Source organism: Phyllobates terribilis, unplaced genomic scaffold (assembly GCF_046119375.1).
Source record: "Phyllobates terribilis strain yellow unplaced genomic scaffold, ASM4611937v1 Scaffold_7__3_contigs__length_470593459, whole genome shotgun sequence".
In the NCBI taxonomy this organism is placed as follows: domain Eukaryota; kingdom Metazoa; phylum Chordata; class Amphibia; order Anura; family Dendrobatidae; genus Phyllobates; species Phyllobates terribilis.
The window spans coordinates 242,304,456-242,326,916 of NW_027362767.1; the positions used below are offsets into that span (position 1 = coordinate 242,304,456).

The 22,461-nt window shown below is 51.4% G+C and overlaps 1 protein-coding gene across 1 annotated transcript; it reads right to left on the reverse strand.

Annotated features, from left to right (window-relative positions):
- Positions 1 to 659: 659 nt before the first annotated feature.
- LOC141155476 (nuclear apoptosis-inducing factor 1-like) lies at positions 660 to 22,104 on the reverse strand. The gene is made up of 2 exons (XM_073642343.1): positions 22,053 to 22,104; positions 660 to 1,251 (listed from the first exon to the last, which is right to left on the reverse strand). Exons 1-2 carry the CDS (start codon positions 22,102 to 22,104, stop codon positions 785 to 787), a joined length of 519 nt encoding a protein of 172 aa, XP_073498444.1. The 3' UTR covers positions 660 to 784.
- Between the last annotated feature and the right edge of the window lie 357 nt (positions 22,105 to 22,461).

A 22,461-nucleotide genomic window follows, 5' to 3' on the forward strand; every position in this document is an offset into this window, starting at 1 on the left:
AAAAGTGATATTTTATGTTGAAGTTGGAGAAACCACTTGTTACATTACTTATGTTCAGCTATTTTCACTGGTTTATTGCAAACAGCAGAAAGTTTGTAAAATTTTGCTAATAAACCAAGTTTGTAATGGGAGCTGGAAAATTTTGTTTGCAACTATTTACGAACAATATGATGTTGTCCAAAACAGCCAGTGAGAGCGCCCCCTGTGCCCTGTTAAGGCATTTCTACATAAATTAAGATACAAAAACTACAATAATAAATCAAAGATTTTATTATAAACACTGCACAGTGATAAAACAGCAAGAAATAGTTGATTGAAGTCTCATAAAGTGACTCCTAAGCTACTTGTTTCATGAAGGGTCCGTACGAATTCACGTTGTCACGTTCTGGAAATGGACTACTGTACTTATAGCCCTCATTCAGACCTCATTTAGCATCTCAATTACGGCCGCAGGTCCCAACCCAGTTACAAGTCCAACGACTCGAAGTAACAGCATCATTTATACCGATGATACCTTTATTTGGGGTCATGAAATCCGCGGTCGGGTTTGGACTTACAGCGGTAATATGGATTCTTATGTGCGCCCAAATGAGGCCTTAGCGCCACGTGATCATAAAAGCGGAGTTCCTATCATTTTAATGTTGATCAATTCTATTCTTAAAACACTAACAATTTGCTAAAATGTCCTTCTTTTTTTCTCAATCAAACAATTGAGTAGTCTATATCCGAGCTACCATTTTTTTGCCACATTGGTGCCATATCGGTGATTCACTGTCATTTCTAATCACTGGCTGATAGTGTTCGACTGTCCATTCGGAGTTCCTGGCTCACCAGCTTCATTGGTGGCCGATGGGTCTACAATTCGGCTTTGTAGGAACTTCCGAACATCTTTGATCATCGGTCGTAACACTTGAATGAGGGCGCCCAATGCTGCTTGAGTCCCTTCCATAGCCTGCACTTGCCTTTCCTGGGCACTGGCCTGGACTTCCTGCAACCTGCGGATCATCTGCAAGATGTCGTTCTGCTGCTCCAGTTGTTGGGCGATCTCCTTCACGTGTAGGTTCGTCACTCTTTGTTCTTGCAAGAGCCGTGTGGAGTTTAGAGCAATTCGATTCTTCAGTTCTTGAGGTTTTCCTGTGACTTCTGCAGAAGGTGAGATGATTTCTACAGGGGTCTCGGTACTCGGGGCTTCAGTGGTGCAGTACTCCACTTCGTTTTTCTCTAAGGTATGATAAGTCGTTTCTGTAGGAACTGAAAGCAAAGGGAAAAGAACACGTGAAACACATAAAAGTGATAACTCTTAAAAACCTAGAAAAAGCAAACAGCGCCACTCTGGTCCATAGTCTGTGTCTGGTAATGCATCTTAACTTACTTGAGCTGAACTGCAATACCCGACAAAGCCCTTGGACAGGAGTGGCGCTGTTTCTATAAAATTAAAACCCTTATATCAAGCCTTAGATATTTGGCATGCATAGGATTGTAGAAGCGCTGGATATACGTCTCTACTGACCGATTCCCCTGCTGAAGGCTACGTAGCCTAGACTCAGCCAAGGAGATTCAGTCAGGGTCATCATAGATGAGGGCTAGAGCCCCGAAAAAACCCTCAACAGACTGGAGACAAACCAAACCCTGCAGCAAAGAGAAAGTCCAGGATTGAGGATGTCCTTGCAGTAGTGAGATCACAATCCCCGCTCGCTGCTCCTCACCTCCAGAGGAGTAAGGGCGAAATTTAAAATACAGTTTGCAAGCTTCCTTGAACACAAAAAACTTGTCCCTACCTCCTGAAAACCTGTCCGGGAGGGCAACCTTGGGTTCAAGCTGGACCAGCCTACCCACTGAGACCCCAACATTAGGGACCTGAAGCCGCTGTTGCTGCTGCTGAACCTCATAGCGGAGGTCAGTCACCTCCATAGGCAGCCTGCACAGCGGCTCTGCCAGCTCTGCAACAGAATCCATGAACCATGAACAAAAAAAAAATCACAATCAAATAAAACCACATGTCAGTTTTTTTCCCCTCTATTTATGAACGGCCGGTGATAATGTCACGCAAGGTGTGGGAAAGACTAAGTGCAACACGAAGGGAAGAGGGGGAGGAAGCCCAAACACTAGGGAAAGGGGGAGTGGAGACCCCTAGGCAGATCTAATATCACCCTGCCTACCCTACCATTGCTATATAGGTTCCACATCTATCGCCGAGCAGGACCCTAAACCCTGGATGACCCTAGGCTTGGTCCTAAATAGGGAGGGGAAGGGGTGAGCACTGGTCAGGCCCTACGACAAACTAAAGACAACAAGGTAGACAAACAAAGACAAAGAGGATTAACTTAGCTTGAGCAGACACCAGAGGAGTAACGCCAACTGTCCTCCAAGGGCCCCAGGGAAGACGCTAGCCAACTGCTAGTGCTCCAAGCCTGTACAAAGAAGTATCACCGGCGATTGCCTGGAGCAAACTGAGGGTTTTTAACTCCCAAGCAAGGGTGTATCAATCAGCAGCAGGAGGGAGGTCACCACTGGGTCTTAAAGGAAGAACGATTATCAAGGTGTCTGGAATGTCAAGAGCAGTGATCTTCTACAGCTAGATCCAGAGCGACTGCCAATTACACCTGACACACCCGTGACACCAAGCAATCGGCAGTCCGAAATCGGATATGTCTGATCAACATCTCCCTGGCAATCAGTTGTCTTGGGCCTCCATAGACATTAGACTGTCAGTCGAATCCATCAACATCAGTAGGTTCAGATGACAATAGTCTAATCTGTATGTCGACCTTGAGGCACAGAAGTTCCAAAAAGCACCGATGCATCAGTAAGTGGCATAACTAAGATTGAAATGTCTTCAACATGAAATGCTCCTCCTTATAGAGTCACCTTATCTGTTCGGAATTTGATGTGGACAGAATTGTGGAGCCATTTGAGGAAATAAGTTTCAGAGGTGTACATAAAAAAAGAGAATTAAAGGAGTTTCTAGCCTTCTGGCTAATGTGACATTAACAATTTTTTTTGCAGCTCTAGAATCAATAAAGGCTTCTTCGAAAAAACTCAACACCACCGAAGATGATAAACAAAGACACAACCAGGGGATAACGTTAACCTCAAGAAGATTCTTCCTATTTCACCTAGAGTCTGGAGTTTCTGTAACGGGTCTGGGAGGCGGAACCTCTGAGCTACTATACAAGGGGGCAGTCCTTGTAAGGGAGCGGGTGGCGACCAGGGAAGACGGGCAGGAGGTCACAGCAGGTGACCGGGACAGTCTCTGAGTGAACGGGCTGGAGGTCACGGCAAGTGACCGGGGCAGTCTCTGGATGAACGGGCTGATGGTCACGGCAAGTGACCAGGGCAGTCTCTGAATGAACGGGCAGATGGTCACGGCAAGTGACCGGGGCAGTCTCTGAATGAACGGGCAGATGGTCACGGCAAGTGACCGGGGCAGTCTCTAGGTAAAGGGTTGGTACGACCTGTGGCGGCTGATGATAGACGTGAGCTCCCAGGTGAGCAGGCGAGAGTCTCTGGATGAACGGGTGGTCACAGCATGTGACGGCGGAGCCTCCAGGAAGACCAACAGACAGGCGGCAGATGAGCGCTCCCAGGTGAGCGGGCAGAAGTCTCTGGACAGGCGGGTGGTCACAGCACGTGACGGCAGAGCCTCCAGGTAGGCTAGCAGACAGGCAGCAGAAGAGCGCTCCCAGGTGAGCGAGCAGGAGTCACTGGACAGGCAGGTGGTCACAGCACGTGACGGCGGAGCCTCCAGGTAGACTAGCAGGCAGGTAGCAGGTGTGTGCTCCCAGGTGAGCGGGCAAGCTGGTCCATAGACAGACTGACAGGAGTTGGAAGGCAGACCGTCGGACCTCATGCAGGCAGGCAGGTGGCTGATGTGCACTCCCAGGTGAGCGGGCAGGCTGGTCCTTAGACAGACTGACAGGAGTAGTAAGGCAGACCGTCGGACCTCAGACTAGCAGGCAGGTAGCAGATAATCAGGCAGGAATCTGGCAGGTAACTGGCAGGTAACTGGCAACGGGACCTGAGGGCTGAAGCAGAGTAGTGAACAGTGTAACAACATTGCTCGGGCACCTCCATTTTGGAGGAGGTGCCTTATATATGGTAAAGTCCTCCGGCCATTGGCCGGGGACTCCTTAGGACGGCGCGCGCGGCCCCTTTAAGAGGGAGGAAGGGCGCGCGCGCGCGCCCTAAGCACAGTGGCCGGGAAGGAGCGCGCGCTGCCAGCAGAGCGGGAGAGGGACGCCGGGCACGGAGCAGAGCGGTGAGGGGAACAGCGTCCCTGCCTAGCAGAGGGCAGGGACGCCGGCACTACAGTACCCCCCCCTTTAGGCCCCCCCTTTTTTAGGCCAGATAGAAATTTAGCTAGGATGAGAGGGGCATGGATGTTCTCCCGGGGCTCCCACGTTCTCTCCTCAGGACCAAACCCCTTCCAATCTACCAGAAAAAAGGTCTTTCCTCTTACCCTTTTGGTGGCAAGAATGTTCTCTACCTCAAACTCGTCCTCAGCAGAAACCGGAGCAGGAGGCGTACCTGTAGACTTGGAAAAAGAGTTAAGCACCACGGGTTTGAGGAGAGATACATGGAAGGAGTTAGGGATCCGTAAGTTGGCCGGGAGTTTCAATTTATAGGCCACCGGGTTGATCTGACTGATGACCTCCAGAGGGCCGATGAACCGAGGCCCTAACTTGTAAGAAGGTATCTTGAGTCGAACATATTTAGATGAGAGCCAGACTTTATCTCCTGGACGAAATTGTGGAGGATCCAGGCGTTTTTTGTCAGTGTGTCTTTTCATACGCTCGGATGACAGAAGGAGTGCGGACCGGGTACTCTCCCATATGGAGGAAAATTTGCTAACGAGAGATTCCGCAGCCGGGTTGTCCACAGAGGTGGAGACAGGAAAAGGAATCCGAGGATGCTGACCAAAGACTACAAAAAACGGGGATTTGGAGGAGGATTCGCTCTCGTGATTATTATAAGAGAACTCGGCCCATGGTAGGAGATCCACCCAGTCAGAATGGTGGGCATTAACGAAGTGCCGGAGGTAACTGGTCAGGTTCTGATTGATCCGCTCCACTTGACCATTGGACTGTGGGTGGTAAGCGGAAGAGAAGTCCAGGGTGACGTCTAGTAGTTTACAAGTGGCTCTCCAGAAACGTGAGGTGAACTGTACCCCACGATCCGACACGATGTGGAGGGGCAGGCCATGAAGACGGAAGATGTGGTGGATAAAGTCCTTAGCCAGCTCGGGTGCAGACGGAAGGCCTGGCAGGGGAATAAAGTGAGCCATCTTGGAAAAGCGGTCAGCGACCACCCAAATGACCGTACAACCGGCAGAGACGGGGAGATCAGTTATAAAGTCCATTGCTATATGCTGCCAGGGGGCAGCAGGTACAGGAAGCGGAAGGAGGCGTCCGGCTGGCAGATGTCTCGGGACTTTGTTGCGGGCGCAGGACACACAGGCAGAAACAAAGTCTATTATGTCCTTGTGCAGGGTAGGCCACCAATAGTGCCGGGCAATAAGCTGGAGGGTCTTTTTCTGACCGGCGTGGCCAGCTAGTTTAGACGAATGGCCCCAGTGTAGGATCTTCTCCCGATCAGGTACTGAAACAAACGTCTTACCGGGAGGGAGACGATTTAGACTCACGGGAGCCACCTGCATTACTCTGGCGGGATCGATGATATGTTTAGGTTCCTCCTCGAGATCGGACACCAGAAAGGATCGGGACAAGGCGTCTGCTTTGACGTTTTTGTCAGCCGGGAGAAAATGAAGAACAAAATCAAAGCGAGCAAAAAACAAGGACCACCGGGCTTGGCGCGGGTTAAGTCTCTGGGCATGCTGGAGGTAAGCCAAGTTCTTGTGGTCAGTGTAAATTATTACCGGATGAAGAGCCCCCTCGAGTAGGTAACGCCACTCCTCCAACGCCAGCTTGATGGCCAATAACTCTCGGTCTCCTATGGAATAGTTGCGCTCAGAAGAGGAGAAGAGTTTGGAGAAGAAGCCACAAGTTACCATTCTCCCGGAAGATGATTTTTGAGTAAGTACCGCTCCGGCTCCAGAGGAGGAGGCGTCAACTTCCAGGAAGAACTGCTTGTTGCCGTCCGGGCGATGCAGCACCGGGGCGGAAGAGAAGGCCTGTTTTAGGGAAAGAAAGGCCTCCTCTGCTTCGGGCGGCCACTCTTTGGGATTAGTACCCTTACGGGTGAGCGCGGAAATTGGGGCAGTCCGGGAAGAGAAGTGCGGGATGAAGAGGCGGTAATAGTTGGCGAAGCCCAGGAACCGTTGAATAGCCTTCAACCCCTCTGGTCGGGGCCATTTCTCGATGGCAGACAGTTTCTCAGGATCCATTTGTAGGCCGGTCTGAGAGATAATGTAGCCCAGAAACGGAAGCGAGGTCTGCTCAAAGAGGCACTTCTCATATTTAGCGTAGAGATGGTTCTGCCTGAGCCTGAGCAGGACCTGACGAACATCCCTCCGGTGAGTCTGGAGATCCGGAGAGAAGACCAAGATGTCGTCCAGGTACACCACTACGCAGGAGTAGAGAAGGTCCCGGAAGATGTCATTGACCAACTCTTGAAAGACGGCAGGAGCATTACAGAGGCCAAAGGGCATTACCAGATATTCATAGTGGCCGTCCCGGGTGTTGAATGCCGTCTTCCATTCATCCCCCTGACGGATACGAACCAGGTTGTACGCCCCACGGAGGTCCAGTTTGGTGAAGATTCTAGCCCCCCTCAGACGATCAAATAACTCCGGAATGAGCGGAAGGGGGTACTTATTCTTCACCGTGATCTGGTTAAGGCCTCTATAGTCTATACAGGGACGGAGAGAGCCGTCCTTCTTTTTGACGAAAAAGAAGCCTGCTCCCGCCGGGGAGGTAGATTTCCGGATGAATCCCCTGGCCAGATTCTCCTCAATATATTCGGACATCGACTGGGTCTCAGCAGCGGATAATGGATAAATACGCCCACGGGGAGGAGAAGTACCAGGTAACAGGTCGATAGGGCAGTCGTATGGTCTATGAGGGGGTAGTGTCTCTGCCTCCTTTTTATTAAAGACATCAGCATAAGACCAATAAGGAATCGGAAGTCCAGGTAGATTAGCTGGGGTAGGAGAAGGACGGACGGGATGAACGGGAACCAGACAGGTCTTATGGCAGCCCTGTCCCCAGCGAAGGACTTCTCCGGTCTGCCAGTCAAGAACGGGTGCATGTTTCTGGAGCCAAGGTAGGCCTAGCAAGAGGGCATGAGAGAGTCCAGGCAGAACATGGAAGGAGATACTTTCAGAATGCAGCATTCCCACCTGCAGAGTAATGGATTCGGTGATGAGTTGGATGGGGCGTGGTAAGAGCCCCCCATCCACGGCAGCAACAGACAAGGGTACAGCCAGAGGTTTGGTGGGGATGCGGTATTTCTCTACCAGGGACTGTGAAATAAGATTCCCGGCTGCTCCAGAGTCCAGTTGGGCTAGTTCGAAATAACGGTTCTCCCCGTAGACGATTGAAACTGACAACAGCAGGGATGGAGAGGATTTATTCTTGTCTAGGTGGACCTCTCTGAGCGAACCTAGACACAGGCGTTTCCCGACCTCTCCGGGCAGGCACGGATCCGGTGCTCCTTACTGCCACAGTAGAAGCAGGTCCCCTCGGCACGGCGTAAGTCCTGACGGGTCTTGACCATCTTGGTCTGGTCGACCTGCATAGGCTCAGGAGGGTGTACCTGGTTAGAGACAGACACCAGGTGGCGTTGTGACCCACAGACGCCCCACTACCACTTACCACCAGGAGGCGGCACCCTTGTCGGCAGGGCCTGTGGGAGCTGATGCGCAGGCTTTGAACAATGACCCGGCTCCAGACCTGCACCATCAGGTCCAAGAGCTAGCTAAAAGCGTTGCTGCGCTAACCCGAACTGTGCAGTCTTTACAGGTTTCCACTCCAGGGAAGATCCAGCTGGCATCCGGACCGGAGGACATCCCGTGGCGTCGACCAAGGAGGACCCCACCGGCCAGAGGGAGACCCAGCGACCGATACAACGAGGACGGACGACCCATCTGCCGCCGCTGCAATCAACCCGGACATATGGCAAGGTACTGTCCTTTAAACTGGCACAACCTGGGGTAGAGGGCCAACCCCCAGGAAAAAGATCACCAGGCCCATCGAACTGGCGCGACAAATATGTGGGAGGACGTCCAGTCTTACCCGTGGTACTGGATGGCATTCCTATGAGTGCCCTACTGGACACCGGGTCACAGGTCACCACCATCCCGTACGTGCTCTTCAAGCAGTACTGGAATGACTCGGATATCACCCGCTACCCTGACGACGACTTGAGTATCATCGCCAGCAATGGTCAGCCCGTGCCACAGATTGGATTTAAAGAGGTGACCATTAAAATCGGTAGAGTCGAACTGGCAGCACAGGGACTGATCATTGTAGACATTGACAAACACGAGAGTCACCCAAAGTTAACTCTAGGAACTAATGTAATTGAAAATTGTCTTGCAGAGGTGATTTTCCTTTTACAGCAGGTTGCCAAGAACGCCAGCTCCGGCGAGCAGCGAGTGCTCCAAAAAGAGATCCGGGCACTGATGCGACGGCAACAGGTGGAACTGTCCGGCGGTGAGATTGGTAGCGTGAGAATGTGTGACCCTTTCCCTATTGCCATGCCCCCAAAAAGTGAAATGATGATTTGGTGCCGGGCAGCTATTGGTCTGAGAGGTAGAGATTACCAGGCAATGGTAGAACCAGTTTACTCAGACAGTAGGCCCACCATCTTGACAGCACGGGGGGTGGTTAATGTACGCCATGGGAGGGTGCCCGTTCGCATAATCAATATCGGGAAGAGGGAAGTGTACCTGCCCCGGTATGCCACGCTAGCCAAATTATATACCATTAACCAAAATGCTATACAATCTGTGGAACCCTTGCCTCCATCTCACCCGGAGGAAGGTAACGGCTCTAAGAAAACAATGGAGGACTGGTGTCAGCAACTACATTTTTAGTACTGACTCCACTCCCTCACACCAGAAACAGGGAGTCTATCGGGTGGTTCAAGAGTACGAGAGAGTGTTTAGTAAACACCCGTTAGACTTCGGGCGAGTCAAGGGGGTAGAACACCACATCCCCACGGGAGACCATCCTCCCATAAAAGAGAGGTATCGACCCGTACCCCCTGCACACTACCAACACGCCAAGGGGATGCTTAGAGACATGAAGGAGGCTGGGGTGATCAGGGATAGCTGTAGCCCCTGGGCAGCTCCACTAGTCTTAGTCAAAAAGAAAGACAACACCATGAGGATGTGTGTAGATTACCGGAAAATCAACCGTATCACACACAAGGATGCGTACCCCTTACCAAGGATAGAGGAGTCTTTGGCTGCTTTAAGATCTGCTAACTTCTTCTCTACCTTGGATCTCACTAGTGGGTACTGGCAGGTTCCTGTAGCAGAGGCGGACCGGGAGAAGACCGCATTCACCACCCCGATGGGACTTAGCGAGTTTACCTGTATGCCGTTCGGACTCTGCAACGCACCAGGAACCTTCCAACGATTAATGGAGTGCTGTCTGGGCCACAGAAACTTCGAGACGGTCCTGTTGTACCTGGACGATGTCATCGTATATTCTAAGACTTATGAGGACCACCTGAAACACCTGGCGGAAGTGTTCGAAGCTCTGGCAAGCTACGGCCTAAAGGTGAAACCCTCCAAGTGTCACCTCCTGAAACCAAAGGTGCAGTACCTGGGACACGTGGTGAGCGCTGACGGAGTGGCTCCCGACCCTGATAAGATCACCGCAATTAAGGAATGGCCAAGTCCCTCCAGTGTAAAGGAAGTGCGGCAGTTCCTCGGGTTGGTAGGCTACTACCGCAGGTTCATCCCCGGTTTCACCAAAAAGGCAGCTCCTATGCAGGACCTCCTGATAGGCCAGTCCCGGAAGGCCAAGAACCAGAAGCCGCCCTTCAGATGGGAGAAGTTGGAAGAAGAGTCCTTCCGCCAGCTGAAGATGGCCCTCACGGGGGATGAAATCCTGGCGTACCCGGATTACAGCCAGCCCTTTATCCTCTACACCGACGCAAGTAACATCGGGCTAGGAGCCGTGTTGTCCCAGATCCAGCAGGGGAAGGAGCGAGTAATCGCTTACGCCAGCCGAAAACTGCGACCCACCGAAAGAAACCCTGAGAATTACAGCTCATTTAAGCTAGAGTTCCTGGCAGTGGTGTGGGCAGTCACCGAACGCTTTAAGCACTACCTCGCTTCTTCCCGGTTCGTCGTGTACACGGATAACAACCCGTTGACACACCTGGACACGGCAAGACTCGGTGCCCTAGAGCAGAGATGGATGGCCCGCCTGTCCAACTACGAGTTCACCATCAAATACCGGGCAGGACGCTCCAATACCAACGCGGACGCCCTGTCCAGGATGCCAAACCTACCGGACGTAGGAGAAGATCCAGAGGGACTGGAAGAAGTCGAACTCCCCGCGTTTCACCGTCATGGGACTATCCAGTATTCCCATCGGGTAAGGAGTAAGCAAGGCGCTACGCTTAACCCCTTACCTCACTACAACTGGGCGGAAACGCAAGACAGTGACCCTGCCGTCCGGCTGGTGAAGGAGATGCTGACTCGGCCAGAGGCTCGCCTTGACCCAGACGCTCCGGAGGAAGCCAAGCAACTGTGGGCAGAAAAGAGTAGACTGTTCCTTTACAAGGGGAAGTTGTGCCGCAGGATGGTTAACTCCCGGACGCATGAACTAATCTGGCAAGTAGTGGTGCCACGACGAGACGCAGCCATGGTGATGGAGGCATACCACGATGGAGCTGGGCATTTCGGATGGAAGAAGCTGGAGTTCCTGCTGCGCGGGCGGTTCCATTGGGTAGGCATGAGGGGAACCATCGAGAGGTGGTGCAGAGACTGTGGCCCGTGCAACCTGAGGAGGAAGGACCGTGCCAGCCAGAAGACTCCCCTGCAGTCCATCGTCACCCGGCAGCCGTTGGAACTGGTAGCCTTGGATCATGTAAAACTGACCCCAAGCAGAAGTGGCTACGTCTACGCGTTAACCATCGTGGATCATTACTCCCGGTTCTTGGTTGTCGTCCCCGTCAAGGACTTAACGGCTCAAACAGCAGCTAGAGCCTTCCAGCAGCACTTCTGCCGTCCACACGGGTACCCGGACCAAGTGCTGACGGACCAGGGACCTGCCTTTGAAGCGGAGGTCTTCCAGGAATTCTGCAATCTGTATGGCTGCCGGAAGATAAGGACGACACCCTATCATCCGCAAACTAATGGACTTTGTGAGAAAATGAACCAGGTGGTAATGGATCTTCTGAAAACGTTGCCCCTGGAAGAACGCAGTCTGTGGCCTGAGAAGCTGCCCGATCTGGTGGACCTATACAACCACATCCCGGTAGGTTCCACCAACTGTACCCCGGCTTACCTAATGAGGGCGAGACCTGGTAAGTTACCTGTTGACCTGGAAATGGGAGTCCTGACACCCGAGGACACTTCACCAGAAGCAGACTGGGACACAGAGAGGCAGCAGCAGTACCGGAAAGTACAGGAGAGCGTGGAGCGAAGTCTCTGTCAGGCTAGGGAGAGACAAGAGAAAACTTACAACCAGTATGCTCCCGCTGTTCCCCTGGTGCCCGGAGAGCAGGTCTTGAAGAGGAAAAGACGGCTCCACAAGTTGGACGACCAGTGGGAGAAGGACCCGTACACCGTACTGCCCTCAAGCCATGAGAACCCGAAGGTCTGTACCATCAGTAAAGACGGAGGGGAGACCACAGCCATTGTATCCCGGGATCACCTGAAGAAGTGTCCTGAACAGCTACGGAACCCTGAAGAGGAACAAGAAGACCATCGACCCGTAGAGGAAAGGGAAGATATGGTTAGTACTGTGCTCGGAGACTTCCCTCGGTCTTGGACTCAAGTCAATGGTGCAGTTGTGGTACCCGTACTCACCTTCCTCCAACCAGCATCCCAAGCACCTACGGAGCAACAGGTAGAGCTGGAAGAACAGCCGGTCCAGGAGGCAGAAGACCCCACACCAGCAGATCAGGAGGATCAACCCTCTGCTTGCAGTGAGCCTGCCATATCCCTAGTGAGCCAAAGGGCCCATAGACAGCTGCCCAATTTACCCTTGACAGCTCCTACACCCTGTAGTTCAGGGCCAGACAGTCAGCTCCGTAGGTCCACTAGGGCCACTAGAGGCCAGTTACCCGCACGTTGGAGGATTTGAAGTGTATAAATTGTTTTATTTGTGGTTACCTGTTTTTCTTGTTGCTTGTGTATAATTATGTGTTTCTAGTTGTTTATAGGAGTCTTTGGTGGATTTACCGGGAATCCTGTGTACATAGTTGGAGCGTAACCCAGGACGGACTAAAGACTGTTAAGGACTCGGGGCAGGACAGACCCCTACCTGGTTACGTCTCCCTGTTTTGGTGAAATGGACACCTTGCTTTCTTCAAAGACTGCACCCGGTTACGGACATGCCGTGACCACCTTTATGTGTTTCTTTATTGTATTGTTATTGTTATATCTTGTTATGTTTTTCTAAAATATGTTTAGTCCCGGAGTACTAAATTTCACTAGGGGGGAATGTGACACCCCAGGGGTCTGGTTGCCACAGTGATAGAGATATTACGTCTGAGAGCAGGTGGGAGGTCTCTTGGTCAGGAATCCTATGCATGCCACACCTCCTGCACAGTCCTGGGAGGGGAAGAACTTCCCCTATATAAAACTGGGGCTGAGGCAGGGTTAGTGAGTAGAGAAGAAGTAGAGACAGAGAAAAGAAGCAAATATAGGAACAGAACATCAGGAGCTCTGTGGGAGCAGTGTTACAAGGAGTCAGGGGCTGGCAGCTGCAGAGCTTGCCCTGACTGAGAAGATTTCTTACCGGACCCGGAGTCCAAGGCTGTGGGGACTAACTCCTACCCAGCAGCAGAATCCGTCAGGCAGGGGATTCCAGGTCCTCTGGCCAAGAAACCCGAAGGCCCCGAGTCACCGGCCATACGGGTGAGCACCACACGGTACACTGAGGGACGTGGGCTACTTATACCCGCCTCTAGCAAGGTAGCCAGAAGAGTACAGTTAGTTTGGGAGGCCTACAACTCCGCCTGGCCAGGGGAGATCCCATCTGCTCAAGGACTGACCAGGCCCCAATCGCTAGCCAGTACTCCGGGAGGGTCTATCTTTGTCACCAGTAAAGACCCTGAACTACACCGTACCGTCTCCGAGTGGTTCCTGCTACCCCCATCATCCACGTCGGCTGCCCTGAGGCCATACCCCTCCCGTTGGGGGTTATACTATCACGCTGCACAATCCTACCACCGGCCTCAGCGGTCTGCCCTGCAGCAGCAGCTCCTTAGCTGTACTCAACGGGTGGCGTAGTCGTCCAACATCTACCGCTGATACATCGCCGCTCAGTTTGACTCCCTGGGCACGGACCGGGTCACCGCCACGAGACTACAACCCTCAACAGATCCGGCTCCGGGTAAGCTCCCGCGTGCGCAACGCAGCGCGACACAGGCCCAGGGGCGCGTCACAAGCCGTGATGGGTTCAATGAACTGGTGCTTGAATGCAATGTAAAAGCACCTTAACAAAACCCCAGCAGGCCTCAGGATCTCCTTTACCGATGAGGAATTTCCAGGCCCAAAGAGGGATTGAGGAAGATGTTGTATAACTGGAGGTGAAACACAAGGTACTTGAGGCACTGTGTCTATACAGGCTGAGAGGTCACGCACTTCCTGCATGACCTACTGTTGACTCACAGCAAGTTGCAAAACCAGTTTAGATAAATCCACAGTATCCAACAGCAATGGTGCTGATGCCGATGCACCTTTGGAATCGATGGCTTGAGTATTCTGATATGGCTCTGATATGGGAGGTGGATTCACTAATCCATAGGTCAGGATGAGCAGCATGGACCAGAAGCATTGATGCAGCGAAGTTGGCAAGGCCAAATGGGATGTGGAGCATTATAGCTGTCTATCCTGGATGGCAAGTGGACAGGCACCTTGATGAAACAGAGCGGTATGTGCAGATAGCACTTTGAAACATAGAACCTATAGTATTCCACTATAGATACAATCCCCTCATTCAAAAAGATATATAGTCAGCCTATTGAGTACAAAAAGAGTTTATGGGAGGTCCTGACGAAGCCGCATTTTATACAGTGAAACGCTCGTTGAGGAGTTATTATACCCCAGGCACTTCAGGCTCCATGAGTACGGGTAATCTATAATAAGATCATATGTTGATTCAGTATTTACCAGCAATATTTATACTATTCTAACTGTACAAGTGCATACACTTTAGTTACATGTACCATTGTGATTAGATATATGGACTGTAACGGATCTGGGAGGTGGAACCTCTGAGCTACTATACAAAGGGGCCGTCCTTGTAAGGAAGCGGGTGGCTCCCAGGGAAGGCGGGCAGGTAGTCACGGCAAGTGACAGGGACAGTCTCTGGATAGAAGGGCAGGAGGTCACGGCAAGTGACGGGAACAGTCTCTTGACAGGCAGGTGGTCACGGCAAGTGACAGCAGGGTAGGAGTCTCTAGACAGGCAGGTGGTCACGGCTAGTGACAGCAGGGTAAGAGTGTCTCGGCTGGCTGGCAGGTGGTCACGGCAAGTGACGGCAGAGCCTCCAGGTAGGCTAACTGGCTGGTAGCAGGTGAGCGCTCCCAGGTGAGCGGGTAAGAGTCTCTCGGCTGGCTGGCTGGTGGTCACGGCAAGTGACGGTAGAGCCTCCAGGTAAGCTAGCTGGCGAGTAGCAGGTGAGCGCTCCCAGGTGAGCGGATAAGAGTCTCTCGGCTGACTGGCAGATGGTCTCAGGCAGGTATCAGGCAGGTAACAGGCAGGTATCAGGCAGGTGCTTCCTGATCCGCAGGCGGACTGGTCCATAGACAGACTGGCGGAAGCTGGTAGACAGACTGTCGGACCACAGGGAATGCAAGCAGGTAGACAGAGCTGGAAAACAGACTGGCAACGGGACCTGAGGGCTGAAGCAGAGGTGAAAGGCTTTGCAACAACTTTGCTCGGGCACCTCCATTTTGGAGGAGGTGCCTTATATATGGGAGCTCCACCGGCAATTGGCCGGGGACTCTTTAAGACGGCGTGCGCGGCCCCTTTAAGAGAGAGGGAGCGCGCGCGCGCCCTAAGCACAGTGCCCGGGAAGCGGCGAGCGCTGCCAGCAGCGCGGGAAGAGGACGCTGAGGACGGAGCAGGGAAGTGAGAGGAACGGCGTCTCTGCCTAGCAGGAGGCAGGGACGCTGACGCTACAGTACCCCCCCTTTAGGCCCCTCTTTTTTAGGCCGGAGAGAAATTTATCAAAGATGAGCGGGGCATGGATGTTCTCCCGGGGTTCCCACGTTCTCTCCTCAGGACCAAACACCTTCCAATCCACTAGGTGGCCAGAATGCTCTCTACCTCAAACTCGTCCTCAGCGGAAACCAGAGCAGGAGGCGTACCTGTAGACTTGGAAAAAGAGTTAAGTACCACAGGTTCGAGGAGAGATACATGGAAGGAGTTAGGGATCCGCAAGTTGGCCGGGAGTTTCAATTTATAGGCCACCGGGTTGATTTGTTTGATAACTTCCAGTGGGCCGATGAACCGAGGCCCTAACTTGTAGGAAGGAATCTTGAGCCGGACATACTTGGACGAGAGCCAGACTTTATCTCCAGGACGGAATTGGGGCGGATCCAGACGTCTTTTGTCAGCCTGTTTCTTCATCCGCTCGGAGGACTGAAGAAGTGCGGATCTGGTACTCTCCCAAATGGAGGAGAATTCGCTAACAAGAGATTCCGCGGCCGGATTATCCACCGAGGCGGAGACGGGAAACGGGATCCGAGGATGTTGACCGTAGACAATAAAAAACGGGGATTTGGAGGAAGACTCGCTCTCGTGATTGTTATAGGAAAATTCGGCCCACGGTAAAAGATCCACCCAGTCGGAATGGTGGGCATTAACAAAGTGCCGGAGGTAACTGGTTAAACTTTGGTTGATAAGCTCTACTTGACCATTGGACTGTGGGTGATAAGCAGAGGAGAAGTCCAAGGTGACCCCCAGCAGTTTACTCATGGCTCTCCAGAAGCGAGAGGTGAACTGAACTCCTCGGTCAGATACGATGTGGAGAGGGAGACCATGGAGACGGAAAATATGATGGATAAAGTCTTTAGCCAATTCAGATGCAGAAGGAAGGCCTGGCAGGGGAATGAAGTGAGCCATCTTAGAGAAGCGGTCAGCGACCACCCAGATGACTGTACAACCAGCAGAGACAGGAAGATCCGTTATAAAGTCCATGGCTATATTCTGCCACGGGGCAGCAGGTATGGGAAGAGGCAGAAGGCGGCCGGCTGGCAGATGTCTAGGAACCTTGTTGCGGGCGCAGGACGCACAGGCTGAGACAAAGTCTATTACGTCCTTGTGCAGGGTAGGCTACCAGTAATGCCGGGTAATAAGCAGGAGGGTCTTTTTCTGGCCAGCATGGCCAGCTAGCTTAGACGAATGTCCCCAGTGTAGGACTTTCTCACGATCAGGTACTGTTACGAACGTCTTACCGGGTGGAAGACGATTAAGATCCACGGGAGCCACCAGCATTACCTTGGCGGGGTCGATGATGTGCTTTGGCTCCTCCTCTAGATCGGAGAACAAAAAGGATCGGGACAAGGCATCAGCTTTGATATTTTTGTCTGCCGGGCGAAAATGAAGAATGAAATCAAAGCGGGCGAAGAACAAGGACCACCGGGCTTGGCGCGGGTTAAGTCTTTGGGCACTCTGGAGATAAGCCAAGTTTTTGTGATCCGTGTAGATTTTTACCGGGTGAAGAGCCCCCTCGAGCAGGTAACGTCACTCCTCCAGTGCCAACTTAATGGCTAACAATTCTCGGTCTCCTATAGAATAATTGCGCTCAGATGAGGAGAAGAGTTTGGAGAAGAAGCCACAGGTTACCATTCTTCCGGAAGACGACTTTTGGGTGAGCACCGCTCCAGCTCCGGAGGAGGAAGCGTCTACTTCTAAGAAGAATTGTTTGTGGCTGTCCGGACGGTGCAGCACAGGAGCGGAGGAGAAAGCTTGTTTCAAAGACAGGAAGGCCTCCTCTGCCTCGGGCGGCCATTCTTTGGGATTAACGCCCTTACGGGTGAGCGCAGAGATAGGGGCAGTCCGGGAAGAGAAGTGCGGAATGAAGAGGCGGTAGTAGTTGGCGAAACCCAGGAACCGCTGAATAGCCTTTAACCCCTCCTGTCGGGGCCACTTCTGGATGGCAGAAAGTTTCTCAGGATCCATTCGTAGACCGGTCTGAGAGATGATGTAGCCCAGAAATGGAAGAGAGGTCTGCTCAAAGAGGCACTTCTCAAATTTTGCGTAGAGGTGGTTTTGCCTGAGCCTGAGCAGGACCTGACGAACGTCCCTCCGGTGTGTGGGGAGATCCGGAGAGAAGACCAAGATGTCGTCCAGGTATACCACCACGCAGGAGTAGAGAAGGTCACGGAAGATATCATTGACCAACTCTTGAAAGACGGCGGGAGCATTACAGAGACCGAAGGGCATTACGAGGTATTCATAGTGGCCGTCCCGGGTGTTGAATGCCGTCTTCCATTCATCCCCCTGACGGATACGAACCAGATTATAGGCCCCACGGAGATCCAGTTTGGTGAAGATTCTAGCACCCCTCAGACGGTCAAATAATTCGGGAATGAGCGGAAGGGGGTATTTATTCTTCACCGTGATCTGGTTAAGGCCTCTACAGTCTATGCAGGGACGGAGTGAGCCGTCCTTCTTTTTAACGAAGAAGAAGCCTGCTCCCGCCGGGGAGGTAGATTTCCGGATAAATCCCCGGGCCAGGTTCTCCTCGATATATTCAGACATGGACCGGGTCTCAGCAGCGGACAAAGGGTAGATACGCCCTCGGGGCGGAGTAGCGCCAGGTACCAAGTCGATGGGGCAATCATATGGTCTATGAGGAGGTAATGTCTCTGCTTCCTTTTTATTAAAGACATCAGCATAAGACCAATAGGGTACCAGCAGGCCGGGTAGATTGGCTGGGGGAGGAGAAGGACGGGCAGGACGAACAGGAACTAAACAAGTCTTATGGCAGTCCTGTCCCCAGCGAAGGACTTCTCCGGTCTGCCAATCAAGCACGGGTGCATGTCTCTGGAGCCAAGGTAGGCCAAGCAAAAGGGCATGAGAGAGTCCAGGTAGAACATGAAAGAAGATGCTCTCAGAGTGCAGCATTCCCATCTGCAGAGTTATGGGTTCGGTGATAAGTTGGATGGGATGCAGTAAGAGACCCCCATCCACGGAGGCGACAGATAAGGGTTCGATCAGAGGTTTGGTGGGAATGCGGTATCTCTCTACCAGGGACTGAGAAATGAGATTTCCGGCAGCTCCAGAATCAAGTTGAGCTAGTTCAAAGTAACGGTTCTCCCCGCAGATGATAGAGACCGACTGCATCAGAGATGGAGAGGGTTTATTCTTGTCTAGGACGACCTGTCTGAGCGATCCTAGACACAGGCGTTTCTCGACCTCTCCGGGCAGGAACGGATCCGGTGCTCCTTACTGCCACAGTAGAAGCAGCTCCCCTCGGCACGGCGTGACTCTTGACGGGTTTTGTCCATCTTGGTCTGGTCGACCTGCATAGGCTCGGGTGAGTGCGCCTGGGGAGTAACAGAGGAAGTGACGGGATTCTGGAAGGTAGGAGCAAGGCGAGGAAACCTTCTCTCACGGGTGACCTCTGTGGTACGCTCCTGGAACCGGATGTCAATCCGGGTGGCAAGTGTTATTAAGTCGTCGAGAGTGGTAGGAATGTCCCGACCGGCAAGTTCATCTTTAATCCAACCGGATAGACCCTCCCAGAAGACGGACACCAGGGCGTCGTTATCCCAAGCAAGCTCAGAAGCAAGGGTACGGAACCGTATGGCATATCGGCCCACGGTGAGACTCCCTTGACGGAGGCGTAGCAGAGATGAGGCGGACGAGGTCTTTCGTCCTGGTTCATCGAAGACTTTCCGGAAGGCCGTGAGAAAGGCTGGCAGGTTGGACACCAGGGGGTCTCCTCTCTCCCATAGAGGATTTAGCCAAGCCAGCGCCTCTCCCGTGAGATGGGACATGATGAAGGCCACTTTGGCTCGGTCGGTGGAAAACTGGTGTGCCAAAAGTTCGAAGTGCAGGGTGCACAGGTTAATGAAGCCCCGTGCCTCACCGGGATCTCCACCAAAACGAGGCGGGGCGGTAAGGCGGGGACCGGGAAAGGATGCCATGGTGTTGATGGGCAGCGGCGCTGCCGTGGTAGTAGTTGTGCGAGTGGAAGCAGCTCCCGACGAGGCAGTCAGTGTGTCCAGGCGGGAGTGAACACTACGCAGGTGGCCCAAGATGGAGTCCTGTTGGGACCTCTGACGGGAAAGTTCATGACATAGGTCCGAGAGCGAGGGAGCTTGGGTGCCACCGGGTTCCATGTCCCGAGCAAACTGTAACGGGTCTGTGAGGTGGAACCTCTGAGCCACTATACAAAGGGGCAGTCCTTGTAAGGAAGCGGGTGGCTCCCAGGGAAGGCGGGCAGGTAGTCACGGCAAGTGACAGGGACAGTCTCTGGATAGAAGGGCAGGAGGTCACGGCAAGTGACGGGAACAGTCTCTTGACAGGCAGGTGGTCACGGCAAGTGACAGCAGGGTAGGAGTCTCTAGACAGGCAGGTGGTCACGGCAAGTGACAGCAGGGTAAGAGTCTCTCGGCTGGCTGGCAGATGGTCACGGCAAGTGACGACAGAGCCTCCAGGTAGGCTAACTGGCGGGTAGCAGGTGAGCGCTCCCAGGTGAGCGGGTAAGAGTCTCTCGGCTGACTGGCAGGTGGTCTCAGGCAGGTATCAGGCAGGTATCAGGCAGGTGCTTCCTGATCCGCAGGCGGACTGGTCCATAGACAGACTGGCGGAAGCTGGTAGACAGACTGTTGGACCACAGGGAATGCAAGCAGGTAGACAGAGCTGGAAAACAGACTGGCAACGGGACCTGAGGGCTGAAGCAGAGGTGAAAGGCTTTGCAACAACTTTGCTCGGGCACCTCCATTTTGGAGGAGGTGCCTTATATATGGGAGCTCCACCGGCAATTGGCCGGGGACTCTTTAGGACGGCGCGCGCGGCCCCTTTAAGAGAGAGGGAGCGCGCGCGCCCTAAGCACAGTGCCCGGGAAGCGGCAAGCGCTGCCAGCAGCGCGGGAAGAGGACGCTGAGGACGGAGCAGGGAGGTGAGAGGAACGGCGTCTCTGCCTAGCAGGAGGCAGGGACGCCGACGCTACATGGACATAGGCTGAATATACTTTATAAGCCATATCCTTAGCCATCTCATCCTACATATATCTTGTCTCTAATTAATATATGCGTAGCATGTCCATACAACATACACTCTATTCTATATAGCTTTATATATTTTCGATTTAATCTATGATCTATAATACATGAGTGTAATCTGTTGTATTATACATGATAATCCATATGTTATATATGTAGATAGCTTATTACTGATTATATATATATTCCTACGGATGTATCACATGAATAACATTATGCTAATGTAAATTGATATGAATAAAATGATGCTTATGTAAAAATTGATGGCTGTATACAGGGTGGTCCAAAAGTAGGTGGACAGAAAGTGTAATAAGGTTATGAAGGGGGAGATTTATCAAACATGGTGTAACGTGAAACTGGCTCAGTTGCCCTTAGCAACCAATCAGATTCCACTTTTCATTCCTCACAGACTCTTTGGAAAATGAAAGGTGGAATCTGATTGGTTGCTAAGGATAACTGGGCCAGTTTCACAGATCTAGTTTTCACAGATAGATCTCCCCCAAATCTGTTTTCTTTTCAGACAATTCAGATAACACATAATGGCAAATAATTTAAATACAGATCAAAGAAAATGGATTTTAACAGAGTATTAGAAATTTCAAAATGCTGAAACCGTTAGAGCAAATTGGGTTGAAACATTTGGTACTCAAGCCCCAAAGAGACAAACCATTTACCGCATTCGTGACAAATTCAATGCCACTGGCTCAATCCTTAATGCTCCAAAAACTGCTCGACCCAAAACAGTCTGTACAGAAGATAATAAACAACTTGTTGCTGAAACATTTGCTCAGAGTCCAAAAAAGTCCATGAGAAGAGCGTCTTTGGAATTGGGAATTTCACGAGCTTCTATCATGCGAATCCTGAAATCTATTGGGTGGAAAGCTTATTGTCCACGTCTAATTCATGGTTTATTGGAGGATGATCCAGACAGGCGGCTGCAATTTAGTGAGATTATGCTTAACGAAATTGAAGAAAATCCAGTAATTTTAGATAACATTATGTGGAGTGATGAAGCTTCTTTCATATTCTCCGGCCATATTAACAGACATAATTGTATTTACTGGTATAATGAGAACATGCATTTAACATTAGAGCAACAACTAAATGAGCCTGGTGTCAATGTTTGGGGTGATATTTCAAATTTTGGTGTTTTAGGACCAATAATTTTTGATGGAACAGTCACAGGAGATAAGTATCTCAAAATTCTATTGAATCAAGTTGTTCCCCAGTACAGCAACAGCCTAATTCAAATGACCTTTATTTCCAACAAGATGGGGCCCCTCCACATTATTCAAGAGTAGTCCGCGAGTATCTTGATGAAACATTTCCTAATAAATGGATTGGCCGAAGAGGCCCACTTGATTGGCCGGCAGGTTCACCAGACTTGACCCCAATGGATTTTTTCTTTTGGGGAGTACTCAAGGACAAAGTTTATAGTCGAAAACCAAAAAGTGACGGCGATTTGAAAAATTAAATAAGAGATGCAATTCAAGAAATTAATACCCAAAGAGACTTGTGCAAAAAAGTTTGTCGAAGCGTAAGAGGCAGACTTCAAAGCTGTGCAAATTGTAATGGAAAACAGTTTGAGCACCTGCGTTGATAAAATTTAAGGGCTTTTGTATTACTGTTCAGAATAAAATGTAATTGTCAATGTTATGCTTGTGTTAGCAAATATAATTTTATATATAAAACAAAGTAAATGTTATTTTCTGGCCACCTACTTTTGGACCACCCTGTATATTTCAAGGTATTAAACATCAGTTCAAACGTCATGATTAGCGAATACTGGGGTATACTGTGCTTTTGTTTACTGTCCACAATTATTTGTCCTATATATGTGGTTACCCTGCGAGGTAAAACTGTCATTTTTGTAGTGATTTTGGATTCATAAAATTTTATATTTTCATATACTAGTATCCCATAAACTCTTCTTGTGCTCAATAAGCTTACTAGCACCTTGAAACAGCAGATAAATATTTCTCAGGAAGCAGAAAAGCTCAGCAGAGTTGAGTCAATAAACTGGTGCAGCTCAAGAATCACACTTGGTAGCAGCCTGCGCTGGGCTGTAACTTAAATACTCAGGTGATGTGCAGCAGCCTGAATGGGCCTTAACATGCCTGGGTAGATTAC

What these genes read in the sequence shown, in the direction of transcription:
- LOC141155476 (XM_073642343.1), bottom strand. Translation starts at nt 22,104, where the DNA reads ATGACGTTTGAACTGATGTTTAATACCTTGAAATATACAGGGTGGTCC. An exon ending in ATATACAGGGTGGTCCAAAA is followed by an intron (nt 1,252 to 22,052) that starts GTAGGTGGCCAG and finishes CTTTGCTTTCAG; the next exon opens with TTCCTACAGAAACGACTTAT.